General features: G+C 40.8%; 1 protein-coding gene and 3 non-coding genes across 5 annotated transcripts in view; 2 read left to right on the top strand and 2 right to left on the bottom strand.

Moving 5' to 3' along the window:
* The window catches only part of LOC121736871 (oxysterol-binding protein-related protein 8), a 53,761-nt gene that overhangs the window by 20,499 nt on the left and 18,320 nt on the right, over positions 1 to 14,942 (bottom strand). Inside the window, exons 4-11 of one of the 2 annotated variants that reach the window (XM_042128338.1) lie at positions 13,131 to 13,237; positions 7,180 to 7,350; positions 6,504 to 6,590; positions 6,050 to 6,194; positions 5,073 to 5,193; positions 4,733 to 4,830; positions 2,744 to 3,296; positions 1,781 to 1,926 (exon numbers count right to left, since the gene is read on the bottom strand). In XM_042128338.1, the coding sequence (XP_041984272.1) occupies positions 1,781 to 1,926; positions 2,744 to 3,296; positions 4,733 to 4,830; positions 5,073 to 5,193; positions 6,050 to 6,194; positions 6,504 to 6,590; positions 7,180 to 7,350; positions 13,131 to 13,237 (1,428 nt within the window). The remainder of the gene's footprint in view (positions 1 to 1,780; positions 1,927 to 2,743; positions 3,297 to 4,732; positions 4,831 to 5,072; positions 5,194 to 6,049; positions 6,195 to 6,503; positions 6,591 to 7,179; positions 7,351 to 13,130; positions 13,238 to 14,942) is intronic. The other variant, XM_042128339.1, reaches the window with a different exon arrangement.
* On the top strand, positions 8,583 to 8,654 carry Trnac-gca. The gene has a single exon. It is a non-coding gene; the product is annotated as a tRNA-Cys (tRNA).
* On the bottom strand, positions 9,103 to 9,176 carry Trnan-guu. The gene has a single exon. It is a non-coding gene; the product is annotated as a tRNA-Asn (tRNA).
* Positions 14,650 to 14,723, top strand: Trnan-guu. The gene has a single exon. It is a non-coding gene; the product is annotated as a tRNA-Asn (tRNA).

Here is a 14,942-nt window from a genome sequence, read left to right as displayed (position 1 = left end):
TCAGTCGCTGTCCACACTTACACTCGAATATTCTCTTTCTAATACTATTACTGAAAGTTAAAATCTATTTAATTTTCAATGATAGTATTTTTAGGGTTCCGTACCCAAAGGGTAAAACCGGGACCCTATTACTGAGACTTCGATGTCTGTCCGTCTGTCTGTCTGTCTCCAGGCTGTAACTCAAGAACCGTAATAGCTAGAGAGTTGAAATTTTCACAGGTTATGTATTTCTGTTGCCGCTATAACAACAAATACTAAAAATAAAATAAATTAAATATTAAAGGGGGGCTCCCATACAACAAACGTGATGTTTTTGGCCTTTTTTGCTTGTAATCAATAATGACAACAGGTATAGGCACTTATTGAAATTCTCACAAAATCAATTAAACAATTCAATTAGGTCTGTTCTTAAATAATTAATAATAAAATTATAATAATATAAATATTTAAGGGGGCTCTCAAACAAAAAACACAATTTTCTGCCTATTTTTGCTCTGTGCTACGGAACCCTTCGTGCGCGAGTTCGACTTGCACTTGGCCGATATTTTTTAAATTTAAATTTAATTGTTACCATTGAAAATATTCTTGAAAATAATAAAAAATTACTTTGGAAGCTATTCTTGTAATTTTAAATAGCTTAAATAAATATTCTCCGCATAAAATTAACGAACTAAGTAAACAATAGATAACATTTAATGATCTATTAGTATGAAAAATATTTTTATACCCCTCAAACAATGAAATCGGATCTCAGGTTTTTTATTTGTCTTCCACATTTGTCTTCAACATGTATTGAAATAATGACATTATAAAACACATAAAACACTAGCAAAAATTAGCAAAGCTACATAATGCACACAATAAACTCTGTTACTAGCTAGCAAAAAATAAAAATTTTCACTCTCGCACAATATGCAACATTTACACTCAACAAATATACTTGTTTACAGGTGTATTATCAAAAAGTACTTAGCATTAGGAAATATGCATTATTCTTTTTTTTTATTGTTTACAAAATATATTTAAATATTAAAACATATTGTCTTCGGTCCCAGCTGCACTAATCCGGTCATTGCTAGTCCGATTTTAAAACATACCTCCTCTTTCGCAATATACAAACGATACAGTTTTGGTACAAGTACGCCTAACTCAATGTGGCCCAGTGGGGCACGACCCAACCCTTTTCTGAAACTCAGCTTCACTGGCCATCCGTTCTCGGTATAACAACATAGAATAGTTTTAGTAGTTATACCTATCTTATGTGGTTTTAGTTGTGGAAAAATACACGGCCTAAGCGCAATAAAGGAATTTCGGCGCATATCAGCGGGCTTAGCACGCGCGCGGTCACAATAGAAATACGACAGAATGGAAACGCTGACAGTTCTTGCGGACAAACTGACATATTACATTACGTCGTTGCGCCTGCCAAATCCTGTATTTGTTTTTAGTCAAATTTTCAGAGGTAAACAATAAACTATTTTATTTAATGATAGTTGGACTTATCAATAAATCAAAAATGCAGTATGGTGGCAAATCTTATTATGTATGAACTAAGACCTTTAATTTATCGATAAATCCATCAATCATTCAATAAAATAGTTCGTTGTCTACCCCTGAAAATTTTACTAAAAACACATACAGGGTGTCACAGGTACAACGACGATTTGTTAATCATTCACTATGTCTAGTTTACCGTAAGAGTAGACCTTTACATGCTATGCCTGCTGATAGACAATAAATCTAGATACGCTTATAGCCTCTCTAGCACCACACGACGTACCACTCCTCACGATCTTCCCGGCGAGGTAGACATTCTGCGAGGAGAATCTACCGTCTCGCCGCTCAGTTTTGACCGCCTCAAAACTCACGGACGGCAGTTTGTCGTAGTTTATGAGAGAGTATTTTTCGCTGAAGGCTGCTGTGCTCCTGTGTTTGAGTGACGTAAGAAGGACGGTTAGAAAACGAATTTTTGCCATTTGTTTGCAATAGAATATTTTTACAACTAAAAATTATTATTTTTTTATTCTTTATAAACACTGTACGGATTTGTAGCAGCTCGACTAAACTTTTGCGCGTATTTTTCTCGCACACACAGGACTTTGGCACATTTACGCCTTTATCTAAATATTTGTGGGATAATGTGTGGCGGCCAAAGGAAGATCTTCCGACCGAGCGAGGTGTTATGCCCGGTCAGGCCGAAGCCCACGAGATACATTTCACTTGCTGACCAGGAGAGATGTTGTGCTCTGCTTGCTGACCGGTCGGTGTAGTAAGAAAGCCCGATGAGCCGATGCGGAGTCGCCCAGGCCGCGGTACATTGCGGCTAGTGGACGAGGTAACCGATGAGGCGATGCTGGCTGGCGCGATGCGGAGAGGCGGGGAGTGATGATGAAGGAGGCGTGTTCTGTCGAGGGTCACTAATGTGGGAATAAGCGTGGCGACGCTAAAGGAAGATCTTCCGACCGAGCGAGGTGTTATGCCCGGTCAGGCCGAAGCCCACGTGATACATTTCAGCTGTCGTATATATACCGACGCGCTCAGAAAACTTCGATAGCGCGATGCAGGAATGTTAGGCGAATTGTGGGTACCGCCACACATTGTATGAATAAAAACGTTTTCCCGTGTACCCTAGGTATGTATCAGCTTGCTTAGGCCCACATAGCGTTCTATATCCTTTTTTATTTCTTTCCTTATATCTTTAAGCAATAAATGGAATAAACATCAAGGAGTCTCAAATACGAACCGAAACTCAGCGTCATCGTCGTCCGTAGTCGTGGTGCTGTCGACAGATGGCGCTTTCTCGTCCTTCTCATCTTTATCGTCCTTGTCAATACTTTCGTCGAATCTCTCGATAGATGGCGCCGTTTTCGTTATAATAAAATTTGCGGGAGAACTGAAAATGACTTCCGACTCCTCCTTCTTCTGATTCATTTCGTTTAAATTCGATAACTCGCTCTCGGAATCGGATTTGACGCCGGAATCCCTCATTTTCTTCTGCTTATTCTTCGACTTAACGGATGGGGTGGAGCTACGACGTTTAGAAAACTCTCTAACCTCGGTTACTTCTACTTCCTTCTCTTTGTCTTTCTTGTCGCTTAGACCGAGTTTGGGCAGCTCGAAGCATCGCATAATGTGTTTGTTGAAGTCAACTTTGAAGGGACTGGCCGCTAGGCTTTTACACATTCTTTCATCATCTTTATCGCAAGATATCTTTTTGCCGAACGACTTAGTACTACCAGGGGAGCAGTCTAGCACAGAGAAGAGCGGTAGTGGTACAGTGATAGTATCTGGCTTTGCTACTTTAAATAATAGCGTTAAACAATTAGCATACGGTGCAAAGGGTGAGGGTAGGAAGAAAAAACATATTAGTAATCGTAGGTACCTGTAGTTCACGAACAGCGCTTGTTATAAAGCTATTCTTACGACGTCGAAACATATTAGTAATCATAGGTACCTGTAGTTCACGAACAGCGCTTGTTATAAAGCTATTCTTACGACGTCGAAACATATTAGTAATCGTAGGTACCTGTAGTTCACGAACAGCGCTTGTTATAAAGCTATTCTTACGACGTCAAAACCATTCAAGCAAGAAATTAAATTTTATAAATTAAAAATATTTAGGGCCTGTTTCTGTTTTATAGGCTATTCACAACTTTTTTGACAGATTCTCCATACTTGATCTGTCAAGTTAATTGGTGGATGGCCTTATCAGGAAGTGGTGAAACAGGTCAAACAGGCCCTTAGTTTAAGAAACTAATATTATAAAATTATGAACCAGTGACTGATATGAGTCACATAATTTTATTGCTGTATTTCAGGTTCATAATTTTATTGCTGCATTTATGTTTTTAAAATGAAAAAACTGTTTTAAATCTTTAAGTTTTATGTTTGGTCTAACAACATAAAACTTCAGTCATGTATATATTTATGTTATACAGACTGTTGTTAAGCGGAAATAGTGTTTTTTGTTAACCACAAGGCAAAACTCGCTTTATGTTTGCACATTGCGCAGCAGTAAGCTATACAATAATACAATTACTTACGAATTATGAAACTTTAGTCACACAACAACACAAGACTTCAGGCATGTTGTTGCTTAAGTTGAAGTCTCAAACTTCAACATTCAACAGATCATACAAGACCGAAGTACTCAGGCATCCCGTGGGCCACAGCCAATTTTCATACCTTTGATCTCGAATCAACTGTAATGCTGTCCCGCTCGCGCACAAACAATAATGTGGAACAGCCTTACATTCAAACGAATATCGGAGATACAATCGTTAGGCCCTTATACTTCGAACGTCGCATCGATTGCACGCTATCACACTCGCGCGTAAGACAGTATGTGTGCGCGAGAGCGAGTCAACCTGCGCTGAAGCGACATTCGAGTCATAAGAATAGCCCCCTGACATATCGAACCGAGAATAGCCCACTGAATGAATGAATAACACACTGACGTATCAATTTTACGGGGTCCCTAACGTAAATTTTATCCGTTTTGAGAAATATAATAAAGTCTTCCTAAGCTCTAACGCCTCTACTCCACCGATGCTGCGAACTGCGAAACAGGGGCGAACCGATTTACTGTCTCATACGCCACACGACAATGCGTCATATTGCATCTCGCTCTATTCCTGTTTCGCAGAGTACTAGAGGCGTAAGGGCTCCCAAACAAAATTTATACTGGGTAAAGGTGCGGTACGCTACTGCCACTGATATATTATAAACTCACCGTGCTCGTTGAAGTGTCTCTCTAGCTCCTCGTGTGAGATGTTGGTCTGCGTCGGCGCATCCGTCTCCACCGCCGCCTCGGGCCGCGACCGCGAACATCTGACATATAAATGACACATACATACACGGCAATATAATGAAATATATAATGTAATCCTGTAGAAATAGGATCTTATTAACAGTTATTGCCCGCGTAATATAAAAATAGGAATATGACACAAATTCGTCATTCATCTCGTTTATCTGATTTCAAAACGTTGCGCAGACTATTCATACCAAAAACTTTTAGTATATTTTCCACTGTAACAAAATATGCTGGTTACTACATAACACGAGCTTACCTGAGCATAGCATTGCTACATTTGAGTGCTAGTTCGAGGCCGTCGAGCCAGCAGTGGCCGGCCGCCTGCGACGGCGCGCGGAATATCAGGTGCGCCGTCGGCAGCGGCTGCACTACCGCGCCTGCGGGATATATTGTTATTATTATTATATTATACTAGTTGTCCCGGAAAACGTTGTTTTGCCATAATATAAAGTATTTCGCCAAGTGACTAAATAAGTATTTTACCATGGCAACGTCCATCGCTATCCCATCGCACAAACAATGGTCGCCTTCAGTCTCGAGTTGTAATAATTTACTATTATATTTATTCAACAAATGCACTTATCAATATAAAAAGTAGATGTTGTCTGATTCTCAACTCTAGCCGATATGCTCGCTAAGATTTACGAAAATCTCGACCGAGCCGTTCCAGAGGAGTTCAACCACGCACACCGTGACAAGAGAATTTTATATATTAGATTGTTGTCTCACTCACATACTAAATAACGATCAGATGTTTTGTGTACCTAATAAGAATGTTATATGCCAGATATTCGTCACTAGGACAGATATAAGCGGGCTTCAGTAGTGAGGTACATCTCGATAGAGATTTAAAGAAGAAGAAGAAGAGGGGAGGAGAAGAAGAAGATGCCAAAGGCCATACTATTGCCCTCTGAATGAGGTAATACTGTAACTCTACCATGAGTTTAAAGCTATAGTATTTATCGATACTCGATACCAACTACGTAAATATTTAGTATGGGAAATTTTACAGCGCCTCTAGCGGTTACTTGCGGAACTAAATATGTACGTAGTCGGTATCGAGTATCGATAAATACTATAGCTTTTAACTCATGGTAGAGCTACTGAGCTGGTATGCCCCGTGACATACCAGCTCAGTACTAGAAGGTACTTGCATTAGGCATGTCATCTCAGTACAAGAGGATGCCAATTTCGGGGCGAACTCCGCAGCACAAGTCAGTGACTGCCACATACCGATGGTCTCGTTGTGAGGTCCGCGTGGCGCCCAGATGCTCTGCTCGAGCGGGTGGTACAGCTTGAAGCAGAATCCGTCCTTCTTGCTCGGCCGCTCGATCACCTGGCAGCTCGTCAGCAGCACAGTGCCCACCCAGTGGCTCCTCTGTCAAATATATATAAAAAAATAAGATAAAATTAATTTTGAATGAAAAAAAAAACTTTTTCCTCTTCAAGTGGAAGTTGGCCCCTTTGGAGTTTTCAAACGGCATAAGCAACTTATCGGGTATAGCAAATTGTCGAACAAAGGAATTGCTTGCGCAGTAATTTCAATAGCAACATCTAGTCAAATATTATCATTACACTTTACAGTAAACATAAAGCCATTTTGAAGAGGGCACGTATTTTGTTGTTAAGCTGTCAACCTATTAATTTCCTTCGAGACTCTAGTGCCTGCTGATGTTGTTATACTGACCTTAGCTTTAGGACTCTTGTACAGGAGGAGTAATCCAGGCTTCAGCACGCACCATAGCTTAGTCCACGACTTGAGCGAACCACGAACCTGCAAGTACAACAATGATTATTAATAATATAATGTAAGTCTCTAGCCACAGCCATGTCATTACTCAAGAACAATAAAACCCAAAAAAATCTAAGGTCCACTTCTGTGACTTGTGCCATATAGCCCGGATTAAAGGTGAAACCGCACTAGCCGTAACTACACTGCACGAAGCGACGCGACGCCAGACGTCACGAAATATTCAGCGACACAAAATGACAGTACTATGGAACGTGAAGTGTAACGTAGCTCCGCGGCAGCGTAGTGTCACCCAGTTTTGCAGTGATTTAAGCACTCCCTAGACGGTAATTCAGCATTACATACATTTACGTGACAGTATTAATTGTTGCATGAGATGCCGATCGCGAACGCACGTATTGCAGGACGAAAAATTAAAGAACTTGTCAATCAATGTACATCACGTATGACGTAGTTTGCATGTCATTCGCATCATTCACTACAATAAACGATCATGCGTGCATTACAGCACGTAACGCATGTAATGCTGAATTACCGTCTTGGGAGTGCTTAACAACAATCGTCAATCGTCATGTCCTATTTTGAAACTTATTAGTATCATAATAGGGCTCACCTTGAGCCAGTCGGCGAGCACGACGACGCTGGGGTCCTCTATGGAGTGCAGCAGCGCGGTGGCGGCGCGCTTCTTCTCCTTGCGGTAGTGCTGGCGCTGCGCCTTGTAGCTCTCCTTGCGGGAGAGCGCCGCGCTCGGCGTCCGGGACACGCCCACCGCCGTCTCCGACGACTGGAATTATAGACATCATAGTGATGAACTCATAAGTGCAGTAAAATGAGAGAGCCATGCTTCGGCACGAATGGGCCGGTTCGACCGGAGAAATACCACGTTCTCACAGAAAGCGCAAGCGCTGTTTCACGCCGAGTGAGTGAGTTTACTGGATGCCCAATTCCCTTCCCTACCCTCCCCTATTACCCTATTCCCTCTTAAAAGGCCGGCAACGCACCTTCAGCTCTTCTGATGCTGCGAGTGTCCATGATGGGGGACGGTTGCTTTCCATCAGGTGAACCGTTTGCTCGTTATTTCATAAAAAAAAACCTCCCACACGGGTTTCTGTAATGATGGCCGATTTTATTGAAACTAGGCCAGTTACGGAGGAGTAATTGTATAGTGTCCAAGTTTGTGTGCAGTACACAAGTGCACTATTACTTTACTCTCACAACCCAGTGGGACGGACGACCGACACGACTGGCGAGAGATCAGGCGCAGGACCGACTTTTTTCATGCTAAACCGACGCATGGATCATCTTACTTGTCAGACAATTAGGTGATTAGCCTGCATTGTCCTAGCCAAACTTGGAAATAACATGAACAGTCATGAAAATAATAAACTTCTCAGGTCAATGTAAACTACATTAATAGAGTAAGCGCCTGCACTGGATTGAAAAGTGCATACTTTCTTAAGTACGGCGATTGGATGGCCTACGCCCTACATGGTGACTGGTGAGTGTATACAATTTACATTGAAACAGTGTTAATCTAGTACAGTAGCTCTACCATGAGTTTAAAACTATAGCATTTACGATACTCGATATCGACTACGTAAATATTTAGTATGGCGATTTTAGTTCCGCAAGTAACCGCTAGAGGCGCTGTTAAATTTGCCATACTAAAAATTGACGTAGTCGGTATCGAGTATCGATAAAAACTATAGCTTTAAACTCATGGTAGAGCTACTGGACTGGCCCGCTTCTGAAGCCCCACTCTTAAAATCTGCGATCGAAAATTATTTTTGTAATTACTTACTTTTCATTTCAGTCACCGGAAAAAGATGATTAATGTTGTTAAATATAATCCAACGCATTGATAAGCTCATTAACAAAACTGAAATCCAACTGTGAAATTCGTTCAAGCTCAGATAAGAGTATTTTGTTGAGGCAAACACCTGCGTAGGCTGTAGGCTTTGCGTAGGTTAACTATCGACTAGCTACATTATGTAAATTTTAACAGCCCAGTCGTGTGGGGATATAGCTCAGTGGTAGAGCATTCGACTGCAGATCGAGAGGTCCCCGGTTCAAACCCGGGTGTCCCCTAAAAAATACTTTTGTCTAAATATCACACATAAACACATAAACTAGTTTATAACTTTATACAGATAATAATTATGCTTCTCTCAAGTTTCCTTCCTCCCAAGTTTATACAAAATCTTTCAAAGTTATACGCTTTATAAAGGGTTATTCACAGGTTGATTGATATTTACAAAATGAAATCTGTAGTATAATACCCTATGAACTTAAAAGGTTGATAGAGCTAAAATGTTTCAATAAACTTAAAGTGGAGACAGGTACAAGAATAACGTGTGATTCAAAGCCATTAAAAGTTGCTCATGTAATGGTTATTAAAGAAGATTGTAAAGTATTCTACTTAAACAAAATATTACTGGTGAAACCAGAAACTTATCGTAATGATTATTTAAGAACTTTGTAAAGTATTCTACTTAAACAAAATATGACTGGTGAAACCTTACTTATCAAAAGGATCCGCCCCCGGGTGGGCTCGAACCACCAACCTTTCGGTTAACAGCCGAACGCGCTAGCCAATTGCGCCACGGAGGCGATGGCCAACCCCGCCAAATTAGGTTACAAGACGAGGCTTCGTGACATGATAAATTAAAAACAAATAACACATTGTTCTACCAGCTGGTAGAGATCACAATAGTCACTGCGCCTCTTATAAATAATAGATACAAATTGTGGATACATATTATATTCCAGTTATTCAATATTTTATTCATGTCCGTCAAACCACATTGGTAAAGTATCAGAAAAGGACTAAGCATACCATTTAAAGATGCAAGTTTGTAGCTGATACAATATAATACAGTAAATACATAGAGAAGATACGTGTCAAAAATGTCTATGGAATCCTCCTGAGCCTTCTTCCTCGGCGAAACAAAACGCAAGCGATATTTCAAACCGATTTTCTGCAAGGCCTCGTCAACTCAGTATCATATTTACAGACACAAGCCTTTGCCTGTGCAGCTGTGTAAAGATAAGCTCAAGGTTTTTTTCAGCGAATTGACATTATTTTAAATAAGTTGTCGATAAGTAAATTATCATTAAAGATTAGAAAATGTATGATTTCGTACCCTTTTTCGCAAAACTGTATGTTTAACCATAATCGCGGTCATTTAAGCCGGAGTGCCACAAGGTTCCGTTTTAGTACCCCTGCTTTTCTTAATTTACATTACTGCCATTTTGACTCTTCAATTAGATCTTAGGCTGCTCTACACAAATTGATGGTTTTTAAAACAACAAAATTTCACGACTAATAATAAAACAGAACATTTCTGTAACATATTTGCAGTAAGTATATCTAAACTACTGACGACTCGAGGAGGTTATGATAACTGAAAAACAGCTATTAATCTACCCATTAGTCGTCGTTTAGCAAAATATATAATTAACATAATGTATGCGTATGTGATAGTTCCCAGGGACGAATCGATAGCGTGAAGACTGCCATGTCTTGGTATGCGGGTACAATTATACCTAACATTTTATATATTATATTGTTGTTATTGTTTCAAAGCACATACATAAATATAAATTATAAAGAATGAAGATTGCGACTATATTCTTCATTATTAAAAGTAAAGATGACGTTTTTTTCTTTTAGAGTAAACCCAAAAAAAACTCGCGATAACAATATTTTTGGAGTCAACTCTAAAAAAACCTTATGTTTTACCCAGGTAAAGCTGATAGCATACAGCTATGAGTAAGGAGACGTTGACAGAAATTTGGCCATGGACTTAGCGTTACTTGTCTCTTTTACTGGCACAAAGTCACGCCCCTATCGCGCTCCTGTAGAAATGAGATGATGCGCAGAGCCTATGAAAGGGACAAGAAGAGCTCGGTCAATGGCGGAATTTCTCTGTGATCTGCATCTACCGATTTCATTGGCTCTCTTTCCCTGCGACTATTTAAGCCTAGCTATTAACTATAAAGACAAAATAATAACATATAGAAGACATTATACAAGATGTTAGTGTAAACACCGTTATGCTTGAAACCATCAAACTAGCCCGTCAAAACGAACAACTTTTTCTATGAGAACAATGCTGGGAACTCAAAAAATCCGTCTTCATACCCATACAAATTGTCGATCCGAGCAATTTGTATGGGTATGACGACAGCATTTTTTTTTAGTTCCCAGCATTGTTTTCATAGAAAAAGTTGTTCATTTTGACGGGCCCATTTGATGGTTTCAAGGATAACGTTGTCTACACTGACACGCTATATATATATATATATATCTCCCCTGGTAACGAAGACTCACAATATGACCTTGAACTTTATTTGTATCCATCAAATAAAGTAAAACATTAGTACAATATAAAGGTTAAGCATCGCAGTTCCTGCACAATAGAAGCCGTAGTACTTAAGGCGGTTTTATTAATAAAAGCGGCGGTGTTCTTCCACTGTGAGTAGGTGGGGCTGGCACTTCGTACTGACCTGGATGCGACTGACATTTACCGATAAAACGATATTGGTACAGAAAACGTGTGGCACTCGGGGACTGCCGCGGTAAAGATATTGTATAGCTTTTTATCAACTTATATGCAATTATAATTCGCATATTTCTAGTCGCACGCAGACAAACACCGTGTCGAAGTCAGGCTCTGCCGGTCGGTGTTAGGTTTTTTCGTTACGGAATTTCTTAATTAGGTCGGCGCGATAAAGGCTCTTATGCAGTAGCTTAAAAATTAAAGTTACTTCTTTATTAAACAGAAAGAGAAAATACGATAAGGAAAAACACTAAGAATACTCTCAAATACGTCAAAACAAAAAGTAGACCTAGGAATATGCCCATGCTTCGGAGCTACGGACAACACCCTTACACCTGTTTGTTAAACCACTAAATCGATTTTAACATTTTTTTATGTAAAATAAGGGGACTAACAAGCAAACGGGTCACCTGATTAAAAGCAACTACCGTCGCCCATGGGCAACATTAGGCTGCAGGTGCGTTCCGGCATTTCGTAATGAGCTAAGCGTCCAACATAATGTTTCGACAAATATAAAACAACTTTCAGCGTCATTCTACAAATCTATTTAACCGCGTAACCATGAACTCTGCGAATAGCGATGGCCGTTTATGTTGGGAGTTGTGCCACTTGTGCCCATGAACTTCGTACAAACGACACCGCCTAGCCCGCCTGTACACTAAAAATTATCACATTCTAGTTGGGAGTTTGGAGTTATTTTAGCATGAAGTTTGAGAGAATGACGCTCTGTGCTGACGCAGACTTAAAGGTTCTATTAGTTGTAAAATACATTGGAGCTACTGTCTATAACGCCTAGGTTACACAGTGCGAGCTGACATGCGATCTGGAGGGTGAGCCAAAATATTTTCGTTTTCGCTTCGTTATACAATCGCCGATGAAAATGTATGGAATTGACATTTAAAGCGTGCGTTAATATGACGTTGACGTTCGACTCATCTTATGTCAACTCCATATATTTTGAGCGGCGATTCTATAACGAAGTGAAAACGAAAAAGTTTCGGCTAAATGGCCTGGCCTCATCACTTACGGTGGCCCAATCCCCTACCCTTTTCCCTTCCCCTTCCCTCTCCTATTTCCTTCCCTACCCTCCACTATTTCCTTCCCTACCCTCACCTATTACCCTATTCCCTTTTAAAAGGCCGGCAACGTACCTGCAGCTCTTCTGATGCTGCGAGTGTCCATGGGCGACGGAAGTTGCTTTCCATCAGGTGACCCGCTTGCTCGTTTGTTTCATAAAAAAAACACTTAGGTGTAGCTAGCAGCACGCACCGTGAGATCGATCGTACGAGTTACTTACGTTAGTTAAATGTAATGAAATAATGAAATAAGCACTAGATTTCCAATTTATTTTACGGAAACCGTACATTTTCCCGAAAAGAATAGCACATGTTCCTCTACATACTCCAACTCTACTCTACATAATATGCCAAATAACTTAAAAATTCACCCGTAGTTCGTGAGGTAAACACTTTCAAATAATTTTCCCGGTTTTTTCCACATTTTCCTGTTTCTTCGCTTAATAACTTTGAGTGATAATATACATAATACTAGCTGTTCCGGCAAACGTTGTTTTGCCATATAAAGTATTTCGCCCATATTATTATTGCAGTGACTAAATAATTATGTCACCATGGCAACGTCCATCCGGATCTAATGTAAAACATTCCAAAATCAACAACTCCTTATAAATAAGAAATTAATTGAAAAAACATTTTCCAGTAGACCAAACTGTAAATCTAAACCATTCTCGAATCTCCACGAACACACACAAAAAATTTCATCAAAATTGGTCCAGTCGTTTAGGAGGAGTTCAGTCACATACACACGCACACAAGAAATATATATATTAAGATATATTCTATAGTCTTTTTCGATAAATGGGCCATCTAATACTGAAAGAATTTTAGAAATTGGACCAGTTCCTGAGATTAACGCGTTCAAACAAACAAACTCTTCAGTTTTATAAATAATATTAGTAAGATATACATTTGTCGGTCGGTACCTTGTCAGAGGAAGTGCCGTCCGGGGGATGCGCCCTGCTGTCGCCGGAGGCCGGGGTCGCGAGCGGAGCGCCCGGGGACCGCGGCGGCGGCGTCAATGTCGGCTCTCCTGGAATTTTTAACAATATTGTTATAGCCTAGGTTGGATATAGGGCCTATTACATATGAGACTTGAAGAGAGAGTGGGAGAGAGAAGGGCCGCTTACGCCAGCCTTAAAGCAGAGTTAAGGTGCTGGTTGGCAGCGGACGACATGAAGCAACCGCAGACGACGTGTCGTCGCGACACTACTGGTTTGTATGTATTTCCATGTATTTCTATGAAACACCCGCGGCACATTCATAGAAATGCATAGAAATGACGTGTCGCGACGACACGTCGTCTGCTGCAACCAGTAGCGGCGTTAGGGAGGGCGACGCTGGGCGACCGCCCAGGGCGCCAGATAGAAAGAGGCGCTGAAGGCAAACAAAAGGGGCGCCAATTTTTTTCATCACTACCAGCGGGTCTTGCCGGGGCGCAGCGTGTCTTGTCGGGCCGTGTCGCATTGACGGAAATCCGCCGAGCAAAAATCGCACCCCGACACAGTGTGCGATACGCACATCCGCTTCCATACCAATTGTATGGAGGCGGAATTTTGCGTGGGGCGCTGAGCCCCGGCACGGCCCGTCTCAGTGTGCTCACTCCCTTAAAGTTAAATCTGGGCTTATGAATGAAAATACATATTATTTTAACACAGTGTTAACTCGGATTGGCGCAAGCAGGTCTAAAGGAGGATACTGACATGACAGTCTGTATTGTACAGTCTAGTACTTATTAAAAAATTTAAATTTTTTATTGACTTTCGAGAAAAAATTTAAGAATTTTTGCATCTCATGTTAAAACTCTTCGCTCTATTCTACAGTGCAGTGTTTAGTGAGAGCCAAACAGCGCGTTGCCTCAATGTTGCGTCGACGCAGCGCTGCCGTCGCGTTGTTTTACATACAAATAACCAAGGTGTTCACACGGCGCGCTGCGTTGTGACTCGTGACAGCAGCGCGCAACGCACACATGACGGACAGCAGTCCCCGAGATGATGCGGGAGGGGGTGTTGACGTTAAGACTGCTTCGTAATAACGCTGCGATGACGCAGCGCCCGTGTGGCCGGCTATGCGTAAAGCTGCGTCAACGCAACGCTGACGCAACGCGCCGTGTAGACTGGCTCTAACTGAAGACTATCAAACTTCTGACTTTGCCTATCATTGCTCCACTGCAAGTATATTTCTTGATATACAAACGGAAAGCCCTAATATGCAATATTATTCAATAATGACGTATCCTTTATGTCTGCCACTGGCTATGGAGCTCTGTCTTTACGTCACAGATTATAATAACGACGTCATTAATATCATTATTGTAATAACATTATTTACACAATATGCATATAAACATCTATTCAAATCACATTCAAATGTATCTTCGTGGACAATCAGTTATCACTTATCACACGGAGTCACGATTATGGTATTTTCACGGACTCTAGCACCGCCTCCGTGGCGCAATTGGCTAGCGCGTTCGGCTGTTAACCGAAAGGTTGGTGGTTCGAGCCCACCCGGGGGCGAGGAATCTTTTTGTGACCCAAATATTTGTATCACTGACACAATAATTCTCAAGGTTGATAAACATAACAAGTAACAATACTAATTGAAAGAATATGTCTGTCTACAATAATTTTTTTGTCAAAATGTATTACATATATCCCATACTAATATTATAAGTGCGAAAGTGTCTGTCTATCTGTTACCTCTTCACGGCGAAACCGCTGAACCGATTGCTGAAG

The sequence above is a fragment of the Aricia agestis genome, chromosome 19 (genome assembly GCF_905147365.1).
Source record: "Aricia agestis chromosome 19, ilAriAges1.1, whole genome shotgun sequence".
Taxonomy (NCBI): Eukaryota; Metazoa; Arthropoda; class Insecta; order Lepidoptera; family Lycaenidae; genus Aricia; species Aricia agestis.
Note: the sequence above shows the minus strand (reverse complement) of the source record. Positions and strands in the feature narration are given on the sequence as shown.